Source organism: Mauremys mutica, chromosome 2, assembly GCF_020497125.1.
Source record: "Mauremys mutica isolate MM-2020 ecotype Southern chromosome 2, ASM2049712v1, whole genome shotgun sequence".
In the NCBI taxonomy this organism is placed as follows: Eukaryota; Metazoa; Chordata; order Testudines; family Geoemydidae; genus Mauremys; species Mauremys mutica.
The window spans coordinates 74,078,592-74,095,171 of record NC_059073.1 but is presented as its reverse complement, the minus strand read 5'-3'; the positions used below and the strand labels follow the sequence as shown (position 1 = coordinate 74,095,171).

General features: G+C 38.9%; 1 protein-coding gene across 5 annotated transcripts in view; it reads left to right on the top strand.

Annotated features, from left to right (window-relative positions):
• The window catches only part of SNTG1 (syntrophin gamma 1), a 536,067-nt gene extending 524,321 nt beyond the window's left edge, over nucleotides 1-11,746 (top strand). For all 5 annotated transcript variants that reach the window (XM_045008056.1, XM_045008057.1, XM_045008059.1 and 2 more), the window contains one exon: nucleotides 10,837-11,746. In XM_045008056.1, the coding sequence (XP_044863991.1) occupies nucleotides 10,837-11,036 (200 nt within the window). In that variant the 3' untranslated portion in view covers nucleotides 11,037-11,746. The remainder of the gene's footprint in view (nucleotides 1-10,836) is intronic.
• Nucleotides 11,747-16,580: the final 4,834 nt, after the last annotated feature.

Sequence of the window (16,580 nt, the reverse complement as noted above, 5' to 3'; positions counted from 1 at the left end):
ATGAGTTTAAATAAAAATAGCGCTTGGAATAATAATAGAGATCTGAAAGGAAACATAAAAATGTTAAATTACTGTATCAAGGAATTATGCATCTACCTACATACCTACATGACATGATAAATTATGTTAGGAAAAATACACTGTTTGGGACAGTTGTGAAATTCAAGAAAAAAATGTTGAGGTACAGTCTCAGTGAAAATCTAATCTTTTTCCCTACACTTTTCTTTCTTTTAGTAATGTGTATATTACATGATTATTGATATTATGAGTTACCAATACCAAATCTTGTTCTCAGTTGGTGCGTGAAAGCTCCTAGTGAAATCATCAACAGTGAAGCGTGTCAGAATTCGTCTCTAAATGCATTAGGTTTTTAATGTATTTTAAAGGGAGACATTTTCCTAATTATTATTTCCTTCAAATAATGTAGTAATAGGTAGAGTTTGTTCTCTTAGCTAATAGGAAAGCACAGCCCACCAATCCAATGCTATATGGTATTTTTCCTTTCAGCAAATAATTAGGAACTTTTATCATACTCCTAAGTAGTTACAGTGCAAAATTAACCACTCACTTTTTTATTATCTGTCTCTTAACTGCTGTTCTGGTACCACAGGGTCTTCTTTTTGCAACTACTTAAACTAATGATGCAATATTTCTTCAAGCATTTCTAGGAATGCAAAGATGGTTCTTCCTTTTAGATAAACTAAAAATAACCATGTTATGGATAAAATTAAACAAAATATTTATTACAAAAAGTGTATTTTGAAGGAATGCCACAGTTGGGCACTGAATATTTCTGTATGCCTACATTAAGATCATAGGGCCAGATTTTTAAAGGCAACTAAATCCCACTGAAATCAGTGGTACCTAAATACCTTTAAAAACTGGCCCATAATGCTTACCTACCTTTGTAACGTCCTCACAAAAATGCTATATGAGTGCTAAGTACTGTCAAAAGCTAGATTCTGCCATCCTTACACATATTGATATAGCTTCTCCTCCAAGCTATGGCTCAAACATTCTCCCTGCGGCTTGCTAGTTGGAGGGCTTTCTTCCTTCTCCTCAAGTGAGTCCTGGATTTTTTAGGCTCATCACTGTGCGCAGGACACAAATGGTCCTCTCCTGTCTCCCTGGTCTGTTGTCTGTGAAGTTCTCAGCTGGCTCTTGGTAGCCAATGGTGGGTTGGATCTCTGCCACACTGGATGCTAGTCTCTGAAGGGCTGGAACTGCCTGACCCATGCTCAGCTGTTCAAAGACTCCCTTTGTGGGGAAAGGCAGTTAATCAGAGACTCCCTGGGCTGTTCTGCCTCACTCAGCTCCCAAACACAAAGCTGAAGCAAAAAACTAGTCAGGCTGTCCCCACCCACTGAGGTTCTGAGCCACTCTGGCTCATCATTGGCCCAGCAAACTGCTTGTCCAATGCAGAAGTCTCGCTACTGGCTTCAGCGGGAGTCCATTCTACCCTCACCCCTGACTTTAAGCATACTGGGATATTAGAGAGCTCTGGTAGCCATTATTGTGTTGTTTGTAGAGTAGGAAACCTAGAGGTTCAGTCCAGAGTTCCAGGAGCTGGGAAACTCCAAGTGGAGTTTACACTGAATAGTGCCTTTCTCTGGAATAAGTTCCACTGAAATCAATGGGACTTTTCACAGCATAAGATGTTATTCATTTGGATGAGGGTGACAGAATCCAACCCTAATTTATTATCATCATTATTATATGTTATTAAAGTTCCTTGTTGCTTCATAATGTTTTCACTTTATCATGTCTGCACATTCTCAATACAGTAAAATGGAAGAAAATGTCTGCTAGTTTTATTGTATTTATTTGCTCCTAATGATCGAAGCATAACACAGATCATAGCATGAAGTTTATATTAAAGAATCCCATAGTATTTCAGCACTGGCAGGCACTAAGGCATTTGTATGGGATAGAGTGAACAATTATGGCTTGTTCATGTTTGAACTGTGGCACTTACTTGAAGAAATGTAGATCATCTGACAGAACTAGTCTCCAGCACAATTCAGAGTGTTTGTAAAGTGATGACTGTAAACTAAACTTACAGTTTAATAATTTTGAGCCAGATTCTTCCGCCCCTTACTCATGTTAAAATATAACTTAGTCTGGCAATAGGCCCATCAAAATCAGCATGAACAAAGGTGGCACAATCTGGCCCTCGTTATTTTGTTGCTTACCGGGCTACAGAGCATGGTGTTTGACTAGTTTAAGACTCAGGAAATGTTGATTAAATTTTTAGAAATGTTTATAAGCTTGTATTTCATGTCCTGTGTGCAGACTTCATTAGAGTCAGAGCATGGGAATTCTCCGCAGCATGTGTTAACGATTGTGTTGAATATTCCTGGCTTTCCTCACTTACTAAGAGCTAAATAGCCTGTTAGGCACAGCCTTTCATTGTGGAAGGTTCAGATCCACACCACTCCAGGAGAAGCATAGGGAAGCATTATGCCTCAGACAGATCAAATTCCTCCTGTAGCTCCCTGGCTGCACTGTAGAGGGAGTAATTTGCCCTTTAAAGGACACAGTTTACTTCCTCCTGTGTGGCTGGCTAGCCAGCCAGGTGTACTGAGCAGGTGGCCTGAGGGCAAGCCCACAACTTTGGAGTCCTTACCCACAACATTTGTTTTTCTCCACTCTGGCCTTCCCCAGCAGTAGTGAGGTAGCAAGGACAAGGTATAGGTCTTCCCCACATTTTGGACAATCAGTGGAGCTGAGACAATCCTCTTCCCACTCACTCCATGAAAGCAGATGAAGAGTGAGGCAGCCTGCTAAAGCATACTTATACATAGATCTGAGCCTCATTTGTTTCTCTCTCTCTCATGCAGGATCCATTTCTGAGTCTCGGCTAATGTCACAAACAGGATGTGGCCATTTTTTTCCCCTTCGCCCTGATTCCTTTTCACCTCCATAGCCTGGGAGGATAATGTAGCCTAGTCACAGACCTATGTGAAAGTGCTTGATATGAATCTCAGTGTGCAAGCCCTCACTACACCAAGACTGAGATTCATCTCACATCTTATAAATGTGTCCTCAGACTTGCTTCAGTCCATTGTAGGCATTGTTCCATGGGCCGTGAATCATGACCTCACAGCTCTGTGAGCTGTGGCATATTGTACATGCGTGGTATCATCCTCTAGACCAGAAGCCAGAATCCCCTAGACCAGGAGCATTTGCTGAGTCTAGAGAGAGGAGAATTTCAGAGTGATTAGCTCATGGATATTGACCCAATGTATGAATGAATTTGTTAATATTTTATACATACTCCCAGAGCTATGGGTGGGCACATTTTAAAGAAATCTAAATAACTATGCACTTTACATTTTTGCACTATAACCTGCTGTGTTATCCAGCAGTTCTCTTATATTTTGGTGGACTATGTAGCACTACCACTGTTAATGTTAGAAAAAGCTATGAAAACAACTTGCTGCCAGAAGATGTAGAACAGCACCCATTCATCAAAGTCAGCCTTTTTTTTTAAACTGAATCATCACCAGAGTTTATATTCCTGTGTAACAATGGAAAGCCCTTCAGTGACACTGATACCTAATATTTTTATAATGCTGCTAGATGTGTTTTTTATAGTGTATTTCATGCCTGACTTAACAAAATGCAAAATAGCATGCTTTGAGGTGCACATCACCATGTGCTATAGATTTAGTTACAGCTTTAGCAGGTGTACTTCTTTTCACCTGGAAAAATCATTTAACATACATTTTAACATTTGCATTACTCTGCACAAATATCATGCAAATATGGCTTACTTTTATTTAGTGCCTCTGTACTGTAGCTTTTTCTTGGCCAGTTTGTTAGTTGTTTCTTGATAGTCCTTAGCAATTTTACTCTGAATAATCAGTCCATTAATAGGTCAAATACTGGAGTGTTCATGGAGCCTTGCCTAGAAGAAGCCACCTGCCCTTGAGGGGTGGGAAGGCAAAGCCTAAGTGTCTCCTGATGAGAAATCCACTCAAGGGCAACATTAATCACAGATATCCTCCAGGGGCTCCCATTCCTATTGGCTATTTCCCAGCTGTCACTCAGCTGGAAAGACTGCACAGATGCAAGCAGCTAAATAGAATTTTCCTGAACAAGAGCTACAAAATAGAGCTGTCAGCTTGGGAAATTATGAAGCACAGGATTCTCTTTACTTTCTCCATTCCCTGAAAATCAGGAGATGAAACAAGGAAGAGGAACAAGGGTGAAGCTTACTCCTCCCTCTAAGTTACAAATTTGTGGGTGTGCATGCACAGGTGGCTCCTTAGTGTCCCTGTTCTCCATTGCGAGAGCTTCCTGGGTGTTAATGCAGTCACTGGGCTGCAGTAACCTCAAAAGGCATTGCATTTCTTCTTTGGATTCAGTTCTGTAAAGAAATAATGAACTAATACAATGGAGAAAATTCTGTTTTCTGAGGTTTACTTTTAACATATACTGAGTAAATAATATGTACCTTACATTTGTGCACTGTAAAGTAAAAGCACAAATGTATAATGTTAGTACAGAACTTCACATCAGTCAACATTCAGATGGGGAATATACCTGTTGAAATGCCTGCCTTACTGGTAGGGTAAAAATAAGCTGTATACTATAGACCATGGGGGGGCATGCCCTAGGGGGGCATGAAGAAATTCCAAGGGGAGCACTAGGCTGTGAAAGTTTCATAACAATTTTTTTTAATCAGTATAAAAACATGTATTTATTTATTTATTTATTTAATAGACCAACAGACAATACATTATACATATTCTGTATACATAATAATAACTATTGATAAACTTGTCCAGTTACAGGCCTATATGCCTGTTCCTGGTTTCTGTCCTCCTTATTCCAGACCCCAATCTGTTCCTGGTTTCTGCTTTCCTGCCTCACTCCAAGTCCCTGCTCCTACGCTGTACCACTGACTCTGGCTTTGACTCCTGACTTGGCACCAGACTCTATCTTTGACCTTCAGCTTGGCACCTGACTCTGACCCCAGCCCTAGCCCTGACTCTGGTTCCAGGCACCTGACTCTAATTATTAGGCATGACTGACCAAACCCCAGTCCCTGCAGAAAGGCTCAGGAGTCGGGCAGGTAGACAGGGTCTGTAGTAACAGCCAGCCAAGTATTCACCTAGTTGCTTCGGCATCTTAGTGTGCTTCTTTCTGGTTTAAGTAGAGCATTCCAGCAAATTGGTGGAGCTGGACTTTCCCCCAAGTCAGGAGCTTTGTGGCCAGGTGGCCTTTGCAAGTTAGAGCTTCATTGGCCTCCTACTGCACTAGTTCAGGTGAACTACTGGGAGGCAGCTGTGGTCTGAGCCCGGCCTGGGTTTGAGGACCATGATCCCTCACATTTTGTTCCTCTTCAATTCCATTCAAAGAAGCTATTTCTCTGTACTTAGCCTCTACATCAGCCAGTGCCACCGCTTTCCCATCCATTAGAGCCTTGACTCCAGCTGAGTCACACAGTTTGCGGTAGTAAAATCAGTATTTGTTTCTGTTCCTTTTACCTTTTCATGCAATACATTACGCACAGTCTTGGTACAGCACTTGATGTGATATGCAGGGTCATGTGTGTGGGCATCTTTTGGGTCAATGCACCCACTTAACTTTACTTTTCATGCAACATTCTCATTAAGAGTGACTGCTTCCTACAGTTTCTCACCTGTCTTGAAACTGTGCTTAATTGATGCCTTTGAGCTTCTGGCAGAAGAAGCAGGTGTTCCTCTTGAAACATGCCATGGGACCTAGTATAAGGTGAATCTCACCCACAGCTGGCACTTGTCCTGGAATCTTCATCTTTTTCCTGGTGCTTGACACAATTCCTCTCCAACCTTGCCAGATGAGTTTATGGGCACACTTCTTATAGCATGTAAGGTGCCATTGAGCATAGTATTTAACCTGGTCCTCCACAGTGGTATTCTCCAAAAATTTGGCTACTAGTCAGTGCTGTCGTCTTCTCCATTGATGCCTAAAAATAATCAAATTCAAAGTAAAACAATTTTGTGAGTCATTCTCTTTATACAATGCCAGTTTTTTAGAGAGAGAGACTGAAATCAGATTTTAGAAAACAAATCAACCTACACAAGACCTCTTTCTATGTGTTTGAAAGAAGAGAAGATGTTTATTGACCATGTCATTAATATTCATAAAATAACAGATTCTTCAGTCCATAAATATACATTTACACACTTGAGACAAGTGTTGTCTTCTCTTTTACTTGGCCCTGTCAGTGTATATTCCGACGAAGTGGGTATTCACCCACGTAAGCTCATGCTCCAATACATCTGTTAGTCTATAAGGTGCCACAGGACTCTTTGCTGCTTTTACAGATCCAGACTAACATGGCTACCCCTCTGATATATTTACTCTGAAAGTAATCCCAATTACTTTGTTTGTTGTGCAACTTCTGTGTAATTTCTGTTCTGCTTTCATTCTTTTGCACACACCTTGTTACCAAATTAGATTTTCCCCTTCCATAGAAGTGATGGATGTTTGGTGTAGTAGTTGGTTGTGTTGGGAAAAGGTCATTTATTAGAGCGATAAATGGAAGGCTGGCATCTGTAGGAGGGTAAAGTTAAGGTTGAGGTGCTCAGTCTGTGTTGAGCAGTAGTTATGGTAACAGTAAGGTGTGTAATTGTGGATGGACAAGTACTGTTAGGTGACTTTCATCTGGCAGCAGCTGCATATCAATTCTTCTCTCTTAGGACAGGATCAGTCAGCAAAATATAGCTCCTGATAGAGAAGTTTTTATTTGTTCCTGTTTCCATCAGTGAGGCTTGCATGAATCTGTGCCTCTCACCAGTCACGTTTGTGTGCCTTCAGCACTGATCAATCAGGTTTGTGTGCACAGTGCATACATCTTCAATTACAATGTGAACAATAGATAAAGATGACCCTAATCTTTAAACAAACAAAAACTGCCCATTGTACTACATCTATTGAGAATACACATCTTTACCAAGTTTTGTGTAGATAGACAAACTTTTAAAGAGCTTTTCGTCACCAATGAAAAGAATTGTCAAGCAAAAAATTCATCCAGAGTCAAAATTCAAAGACTTCTTATTAATACATTATTAAGATAAAACAAACAAACACTACATAGGACATAAAAACTAATCCTGTATGACATTTCACACCAATCGACGACCTCCTTTTAAAAAACAACAACATTTTGTCCCATTTTAAGCACATTTTAAAATTCAACCCTAACTAGGAAATCACTGCCAGGTAGCTGCATGTTGATATGTCCCTTATGTACGTTTTTCTTTTTCCTTCAGGGGTTTAAATGTGGAGTTTTCAATGGCCCTTAATTGACTTATGGGCACAAATCCCATAGAAACTCAATGGGAGTTGTGCACCTAAGTCACTTGGGTTGTTTTGAAAATCCCGTAGGTCTTCATCTATTAATTTTCTCTTTGTATCTCTATAAATGCTGTTGTAGATCATCATAAGATGATACTTTCTCTCCTTTTTTACATGCTTTGTTGAGCAGTGAAACAGTTAACAATGTTTACCTTTTGAACTATTGTTCTTTATATCTGATAAGAATGGTGATAAGAATGGTGATAAGAATGGTGCAGTTCATACCTCAAAGTTATATATAGGGGACTTGCTTCTGTAAGCATAAAATGGTACATTATTAAAGATACTTGGATCTTTTAAAAAATTAGCCCTCTTATGCTTTTGGTGACTGAACTGTATATACTTCATTCACAAAACATTTCTAATGTTGTGTTTTCTAGCATATAGAAATGTTTTAATAGATTACTATCAACTTTGTAGAACCACTTATATCTTTTGAGCGCATTATGCAGGATTCTGTATTGTAACTTGTTCTGAGGTGTATTTCTAAAATCACAGCAGCGCCTTACATGAAAGAAGTATAAAAAACAAGAAAAATCCATCTGGTCCCCACTATAATTGAACATTTTTCATGACTTTCAACATCACCTTCCAGTTCTTTGCTATACTCCCCAATTCTCTCTTTCCCCAGAAACCAGAGTACCAGTATGTATCTCTTGAACTGTGCTTTAGTTGCCTTCCCTGCAGATTTTTTCACATTATTCTTGTTAAACAGTTCAGCCCAGGTTCTGTAGTTTTCTCATTTTAGTTCACATTGACTGTTGGGTGAACACTTCCCCATTGGGAAAATATTATCTGTCACTTTTACCAATCCCTTTTGTAATCTAAAAAAGGTTTCCCTGGATTATCACAAAATATTTTTTTAAGTAAGAACAAGCCTCAAGTCCTAGCTTTTCCACCTATTTAATATTTTTGAAATCAAGTGTTAGTGTTTTATTGTATTCTGCCCAGTAATTCTGCCCTTCTCTCCACAGTAAGCAAGGTAACTGCTATTAGCTTTCATATGTTGTGATCTGTGAATTATTAGCAGATTAAAATTAGTCAATACAATAACTCAGATCTAGTTACATTTTATTTAAGGGATAAGTAATTATTATATCCTGTGGGGCATTCTTAGAGCAATACTCATCAGGGTTAGTCTATGTGATCAATGTAAGTACCTAGTGCTCGTTCACGTAAAGTTGCAAATGCACTTACCTGGCAATTAGTCACTGATTCTTTAGGTATGTCTACACTTGCAGAGTTTTGCGCTGTAAGTTTCACCTGTGATAGGGAACCTGTAAAAGTAAAGAACTAGTTTGTGTACTCAATTCCTCAGGCGTCAGAGAGTGTTTATATTAGCAGCACTTCCACCAAGGATGAGAGGAGCACTCCAGGGCAGCTATCCAGGGGCGGCTCCAGGCCCCAGCGCGTGCTTGGGGCGGCAAGCCGCAGGGGGCACTCTGCCGGTCGCTGCGAGGGCGGCAGGCAGGCTGCCTTTGGCAGCGTGCCTGCTGAGGGTCCGCTGGTCCTGCGGCTTCGGATCCTCCGCAGGCAAGCCGCCAAAGGCAGCCTGCCTGCCGTGCTTGGGGCGGCAAAATCCCTAGAGCCGCCCCTGCAGCTATCCCACAGTGCAGGTCTCTCCAGTTTGATGATGGGTCTTATGGGAAGGGGTGGGGAGGTGATGGCGGGGCAACTTGGTCCCTGCATAGCCTCCTCTCCCCAAACACGGACATGCTCCCATAGCTCAGCATTGCTTCAAGCAGGGGATCATTTGCTCCATGGAGCAGGCATTGTCACCTGGCCAGATAAGTGAGCACTTGCCAAGAAAATAGGAAGGAGAGTTTCAAAGTTCCTGGGGCTTTACAGGGGGAGAGGTGGATGTCTGTTTACCTGGCAACAGAGCAGCAGAGCTGCTGGATAGAGGGGTCACCTAGCATTGTGGGGTATCCTCAGGAGGCTAAAAGCTATGTAAACAGGAAGAACATGTCTTCACTTGCACATCACCACAAAAGTATCACCGGTAAGAGCTGTATGCCTCCCGTGGAGGTGGTTTTCTTTTTGTGGTGAAACTTCTGAGTTATTTACAAGTTCGCAATGAACGTCACAGGTACCTATTTGAGGTCCATGAACAATGAATCTTTCCAGTGTGTTGCAATTACCGAAATACCTGTGCTAACTGATAATATTTACGCTAATGCACTGAAAATTTAACGTCCAGTAATGATAATTATGAAGTGTATAAGAACATTCAGCTAGTAAGATTATTGAATTGACTTGAAAAATCCTCAGACTATAATATTAGATTTAATATCTAATTACATATTAAATTAAATTAAATCTTAGTCTGTTGAGAAAAACAAGGGAAAATGATGTGCTTTGTACTCATAATACCTAGTATCAATATAGGTCCCAGTGCAGTATTGGTTTCTGTTCTTAAGTTTTAGGTATAATTTAATTGTACTTGCAGAAGGAGGGGTAGAAAAAGAAATGGAACACTACTTTATTATAGTGAGTGTTGGTTCATGTTGCAAAGCAGCTTCAATGACAACACCCTGTTTTCTCATGCTCAGAGCTTTCTGAATTTCCATTCTTGGGTTCCGTCTGAAAATAGTTTTTTGTTGGAAAATTGGAGTAAAATCCCTGGCAGAGTGGTGAAAATTCACTTCTCCCAATGTTTAAAAACAAAAAATATTCTAAACAGATTTTTTTTTAAATAAAGCACAGATGGCAGATGTGTGAAACTTGGCATGAACTTAGTCATTGCAATTGAGAATTAGTGGTTTGGGGAGTTGAGAAAGAACTCTGGAGCAATTAAAAATTCACTTCTGAGCATGGTCAGAAGATACCTGCTCAGATTTTTACAGAGATTAACGAAGACCCACCCCTTTATTACATCACTGCACAATCCCCCAGCTGGGGTTTCTACTTTCAGGCTGTTACAACATTTTGCACAAGGTTGTAAATATTTCATTGAATTACTCAAGGCAAAAAACTCTAGATAAAAACCTCAATGTCAGGGACAGGAGAAAATTACAGTCTTTAAAAATATGACGTGGTCACTTTGGGGGATCTGGCAATTTTTGTTGACTCTACAATATTCTCAGCATTCTTAAAAAAAATCTATTCTAGCGTCCTAGAAATACCGTCCAGAGTGACAGAATAAATGGACCCTATATATTGCTTGGCAACATGGAAAAAAGAAGCAGCCATCAAAGTGTTCTCTTTTTCGCCTTTTGTTTACATTGAAATAGATGGACCTTTACATTTCAGTGGGAATTTTGAATGTATTCAACTCAGAAATTCAACCATATTTGCCACAATGCACAATTCTTTCATGCGTGGTACACATTCAGTGTTCAACTTCCCACCATGAAAAAGAAAGCCAGCCATGTTAGTAACCTTCTGTCATACAATTAAGACCACTTATGTAAGCTCAGTAATGGGGATGACTTTGTGATGTATTGTTTTGTCTCTTATGCTTAATCTCTTTGCTTTCACTTTCAGGAGTTGGAATTTTCCAATCTGTTTGCAGTCCTTCACTGCATCCACTCATTCTTCGCTGCCAAAGTGGCTTGTTTGGACCCATTGTATGTAGGCAGTCAAGCCGCCACATCTGCTGTTGCCACAACTTCTGGTACTGGCAAATCAAAGTATACTACTTGACATCTTGCATTTCAGCACTGCCACTTACCAACAGTACATAACAATGTATAAATATTCATCAAATTTAGACCTTTGGGGAACTGCGAACATGGAAACCAATCCAAGAGGCAAGCCATGCTGCAGTTTCAGCAGAAAAATGGTCACATGGGATCATACATTCATCTCTGTTCTGCAACTCCAGTAAATAATCCTAGCTGAAACCCTGGAATAGGATGGATATGCTTTTAGTATGATCTATTTGTACTTACATAGTGCTTTAAGCAACAGTGGAGGCAAAAGGAAAACAAATGACACAGTGAAGCACTTAAGTATTTAATAAAATTTTCAGCTGTCTGTAATAATACACAATTAGAATTGTCATTTACTTGTTTTCAGATGTTTTATATGACAACATACAAAGCTCTGAGTATAAACATAGGGCAATAGCATAATAGTATAAATGACACAACAGCAAGCAAGAGGCATATCGTTTGTGACAACAAGGAGATAAGCATGAAAGGGCATTTGTGTAAGTATCTCCTCAAAGAAGAAAGCACTTTACACACTCTTGTAAATTCATACTGTTTTCCTATATGGAAACATGCTATTGTTGTTTATTTTGTTGTCATTCTGTTCTAATTGTAATGATAAAGTTATAGCCATATTGGTCTAGCACATAAAGACAAATATAGTGGAGAAATTTTTACAGACACGGGACCCTCTTCAAGTCAAAATAGGTGGGATATGAATTTGATTTCAATTATAAATTAAGTACAAGTGAGTGACAGATCTGATACAATGGTTGCTTTGTTCATTCTCCTGTTTTAAAGAGAAGGAGGTCTTGTAATCTAAGGGTATTTGTATACAAAACCTTAGTATTGAATTTTGTTTCAGACATTGTACATCTAACACATTGTTTCAGTATGTAATGTTGATTTCGTATCACAAGCAAGGAGGCAAGAACTCTGTTCCACTCAGGCTCTTAATAAAACAGGCACTAGCAGTAACACTAGAAAAATGATTCCACACCTTGAATTCTTAACAATTAAATGACATTATTCCTTTTTATTTATGTATTTATTTAGTTTAAGATGGAACAAATTAAATAAACTGCAAAGCTAGAATAATTGACATAATACACAATAGCTTTCTGTATTTAAAATCTGACATAATCCAGGACTACATATTGTACATATTATTCTAAGAGCCTCATTTCATGATGAATGTAAAGCTCGAGGAGTAAATTTGGAACTACTCTCCATGCATCCAAAGATACATTACTTGAATACCATTTTTGCAACTGACTTTAATTTTGAACTAGCAGATGTATGAACATGGTCAAATGTTGGGAATATTATTGTGATGTAGCTGAAACCTAGTAAATTGAGGGGTTTTTTTTAAAACATGACCACATAACTCAAAAGAATCAAATATTTATACACCTACAGTAACACATGAATTTTATTGCAAAAAAAAATAGCCTGCTGCAGCTGTAGCGTGTGTATAATGTTTTAAATACTAATCATTATTCTGTTGTTTCTTGTTGTTTCTGGAATATGTTTGGGTGGCAGTTGGGGGGAGGAAAAGGAAAAGTTCCCAAGTTTGCAAAAGGATTCAGCCAGTTAAAAATTAAAAAACTTAAATATTTTAGTATGACTATAAAGTAACAATACATTTAGGTCCCAGTCCTTCAATTTAAAATGTATGGGCAGACCCTTGCAGATATGCTGGGATCCATCCATGTGTCAGAAATTGCAGGATCAGGGTCTAAATCCTCCATGCGTTCTATCAGCTACCAATGTACATATCGCGTGAGGGTTATGGACACATTTTTTATAGCTCTGCCTTATGTGCCAGACAGGTTAAATTTATAAATGTTCCAGGTAATGTATAATTATTTTATATTCAAATATAAATTTAGAGGAACTTGTTTTTTTCAGAAGGGGCACAATTCAAAATGAATTTTTGGGACATATCTGATTGCTTGCTTCTCTCTCTCTGCGTGATTTTTATCACCAGCACTTGGCTTTACCCACATAAGAGGGAACCCACCTTTTTTGAAAGTCTGCACATGAGACTAACAGTAGCTGCCTGACTCCTAGGAACATTAAGTACAGTTACAGTGATTGCCCCATTAAAAAAATTGCCAGCACATTTTACATAGTTAGCATGGTTATTTCTCATACTAACTACCCTACTGTCGTATCTCAGCTACTTGTGTAGTAACTGTTGGCAAACAATGATTTTTAATAACTGTTGTGTGTGTATAAATACTCAGTACATTGAAGGACAAACTCTGTCCTCGTTGAAACCTATGAACAATTCTTATGGACTTCAGTGAGACCCAGGATTTGACCCTTAGCTAATATGAACTGCAGATGTTTTGAATCTGAAATTGTCACTGTCTCAGGGGTTAAGCATAGTAATTGGGCCTCTTTTCCTGTCAAGAAAGCATCAAGTGGAAAAATTATAATGCAAAAATGACAATTTAAAAAACAGGAGACCAGTTTTATTTTAAGAATAATTTTACTGCCTCTCTGTTCCCAAATCTGCCCCCTTTTTAAAAAATCATTATTCTGGCTCTCAGATATTGCAGTGGTGGTGTAAATAAATATCTAGATAAATAGATTGTTGGTGGTACCAGAACTAAAAACCAATCAACACATATTGTGCTAAAATCTGTCCTCAGTTTACACCAGTACACATTATACACAGGACTCCACTACTGGAACTGAGAGCAGAATTTGGCCCAACACAATTTACGAGGTTTTCTTTAAATTCATATAAAACTCTGAATATAGCACCATATATGAAACATAACTGATAGCATTACATGTGAAAGCACTAAGATTTGAAGAGTTTCATATGGCAGAATGTGATTTGAAATAAAAAACATTCTACATAGTGCTGAAAAGGATCAGTGAAATATTTGAGGCAAAATCCCCCCTTCCAATCTACGCTGGAGATTTGTTACATAATCTGTATATAGAACTATCATTATCACCAGTGGGAATTTTGCACATGTAACAAACATAGAATATTTAACAGATGCTGCAGTGAAAATTGGAAATCAGGATTTTTCCTTGTTTTGGAAGATCTAAACTGACTTATGGGATTCATCAGTATTTTTTATTTCAAAAAGCTGAAACATGTCATAAAATTAGCACTGGCTGCATTTCTGTCTTGGTATACAAATAGAGGAATGACTTGCATGCTAATGACATAAGGTGAGTGGGGTAATATTCTTTATTGGGAGAAGTTGGTCCAATGAAAGAGAGATTACATCACCCACCTTGTCTCTCTAGTGTCCTGGGATTGACATGGCTACCCCACCATTGCATACTAGTGTCATGGAAATAAATCTTTTCCCAATTTATTCAGCAACAGATATGCCTTCCAGGTTGTTCATCCTAGAGAGAGGTAACTGGTAATTGGAAAGTCAACATTGGGACCAAGGGAGGCAAATTTTAAAGTACATATTACAGAGCCTATAAAAGTAATGAGAAATGTGAAATATATTATAAAAGTGTTTAAGGGCCATTTACTTGGATACATTTATGAGTCTCCCATTTTAATCACTAATCACTTCATGCACACGTGTCCAATGGCAAAATGTATGTATAGTAGTGTTAATACAGGAAATATTACACTCAAATCATTGGATGTATTAAAATGTTTATAATTCTGAGCATCCAAGCAACTGTAAAAACTGTATACAACTAATGAAACGATCATTTTTTGGGAAAAGGCTGTGTTACAATTAAATACCAACCTTTCTGTTACCAAAACAAACAAAAAACCAAACTCTTGGAATAATATGTGAGTTGTACTATCTATGGTATTGACCCTTGGAATTAGTTTGATCAAAATATTTCTTTACACAAAATGTACCTTGTCTACTGTTATCTTATAAGATATACAGTTAATTGTAGGTTAAAATCCTTGATTTGAGTCATGATGGAAAATTTTAGATTGAACTGAACAGAGTTAACCATAGCCTGGTATGTTTCAGGGGTATAGCATAGATGTAATTCTGTTATAAAAGTGTTGTAGATTCTGATGATACAATGTTCTGGACTTCGCGAGTGAAGAAATTATATGTTTCACTTTCCTAAATTTATTTACAAATATAGGACCAGATTTTTGAAAGAATTTAGCACTCAGCTGAGATCTTTTGAAAATAGGGCCCCAACTATGGGTGCTCAGCGCTTTGAAAACCCAGCCCCTAGCTTCCAATTTGGACTACTGAAACGAGAATTCTTAGGAATACGGTGAGCCTCATTGTGTAAAATAATAATATACTGTATTTATATCATTTAGAGTTAGACGCCAAAAAACTTTATCACCAAATTAGGCCCTGACTTACACATGCTTAACTTGACATCAATAGGACTTCTCACAGTGCATAAAGTTAAATATGTGAGTAAGACTTTGCAGGATTGGGGCCTTAATGCCCGATTCTGCTCCCAATGAAGTAAATGTCAAAATCCCTTTGGCTTCACTGTGATCAGAACAAAAGTGTCAGCACCCTTAACTAAGGGTATGTCACCTTGCAATCAGATGGTATAATGATGGCATGAGTAGACATACCCGAGCTGTGTATGTGCATAACAAAGCTAGCTTGAATAACAATAGCAGTGAAGCCAAATCACATGGGAGGCTGCATAGCCTAACCCCACCCACCCAGAACCCTGGGAATGTACTCAAGCAGCTACCACCATGCTGCCTTGTCTTCACTTCTATGGTTACTCATGCTGCTACCTCTGTAGCTAGAGCAAAGCTGGCTCAGGTATGTCTATATATGCTGCCTTCACACCACCTGAATGCACTGTTGACATACCCTGGCTGTCTACAGCGTATAGTTTTAAACAAATTATGTTAATTCCTTCAATGCCTTAAGATGTATCTTGTGTCCAACAAAATGACAAACAGGCATAAGATCATGTGAATGTACAGTGGATGCCATTATAAAGGCAGCATCCATCACTTACCATACAATGGTATCTATGATACCATAACTTTTCCTTTGCTTAAAATATGAAATAATTCGGGCAACTGTGTGCTGACTCCATGCAACCATTTGGCAAATGCTGATGTATTAATAGTGATCACTGTACATTATATTGTACAGGTCACTGGCTTAGAGTTGCAGAGTGGTGGTGGAATCCCAATACAGCCAATGCTTGAGCCTAATATGGGCCCCTTTCCCTTTACACAAGGTGAAAAATCTGAGGAGCAATGAGTAATACTGCTCTACCCAGCCGTTGCCCTGCTACAAACTTACCCCACCCAGAACCACTGCATGCATGCAGAGCCCCTGTGCGGCCTTCTAAGCTCCTATCCCTGTCATGCGGAAGAACTATACTGAACTCGCTGTACCTGTGGAGGAGGGGACAGTATTTGTCCTTAATAAGGAGTACAGTCCTGATTCAGAAAAGCATCCCTGTTCTGGGAGGGTGCTTAAGCATGTGATTAACTTTAAGATTAAAGCAACTAAAACCAAGTATGTGCATAAGAACTTCCCTGAGTCGGAGTGGTCTTAAGCATGCTGGTAAGTGCGTTCCTGAATCAAGGCCTATAGTGTCAACTAAATTCTGTGTACAAGT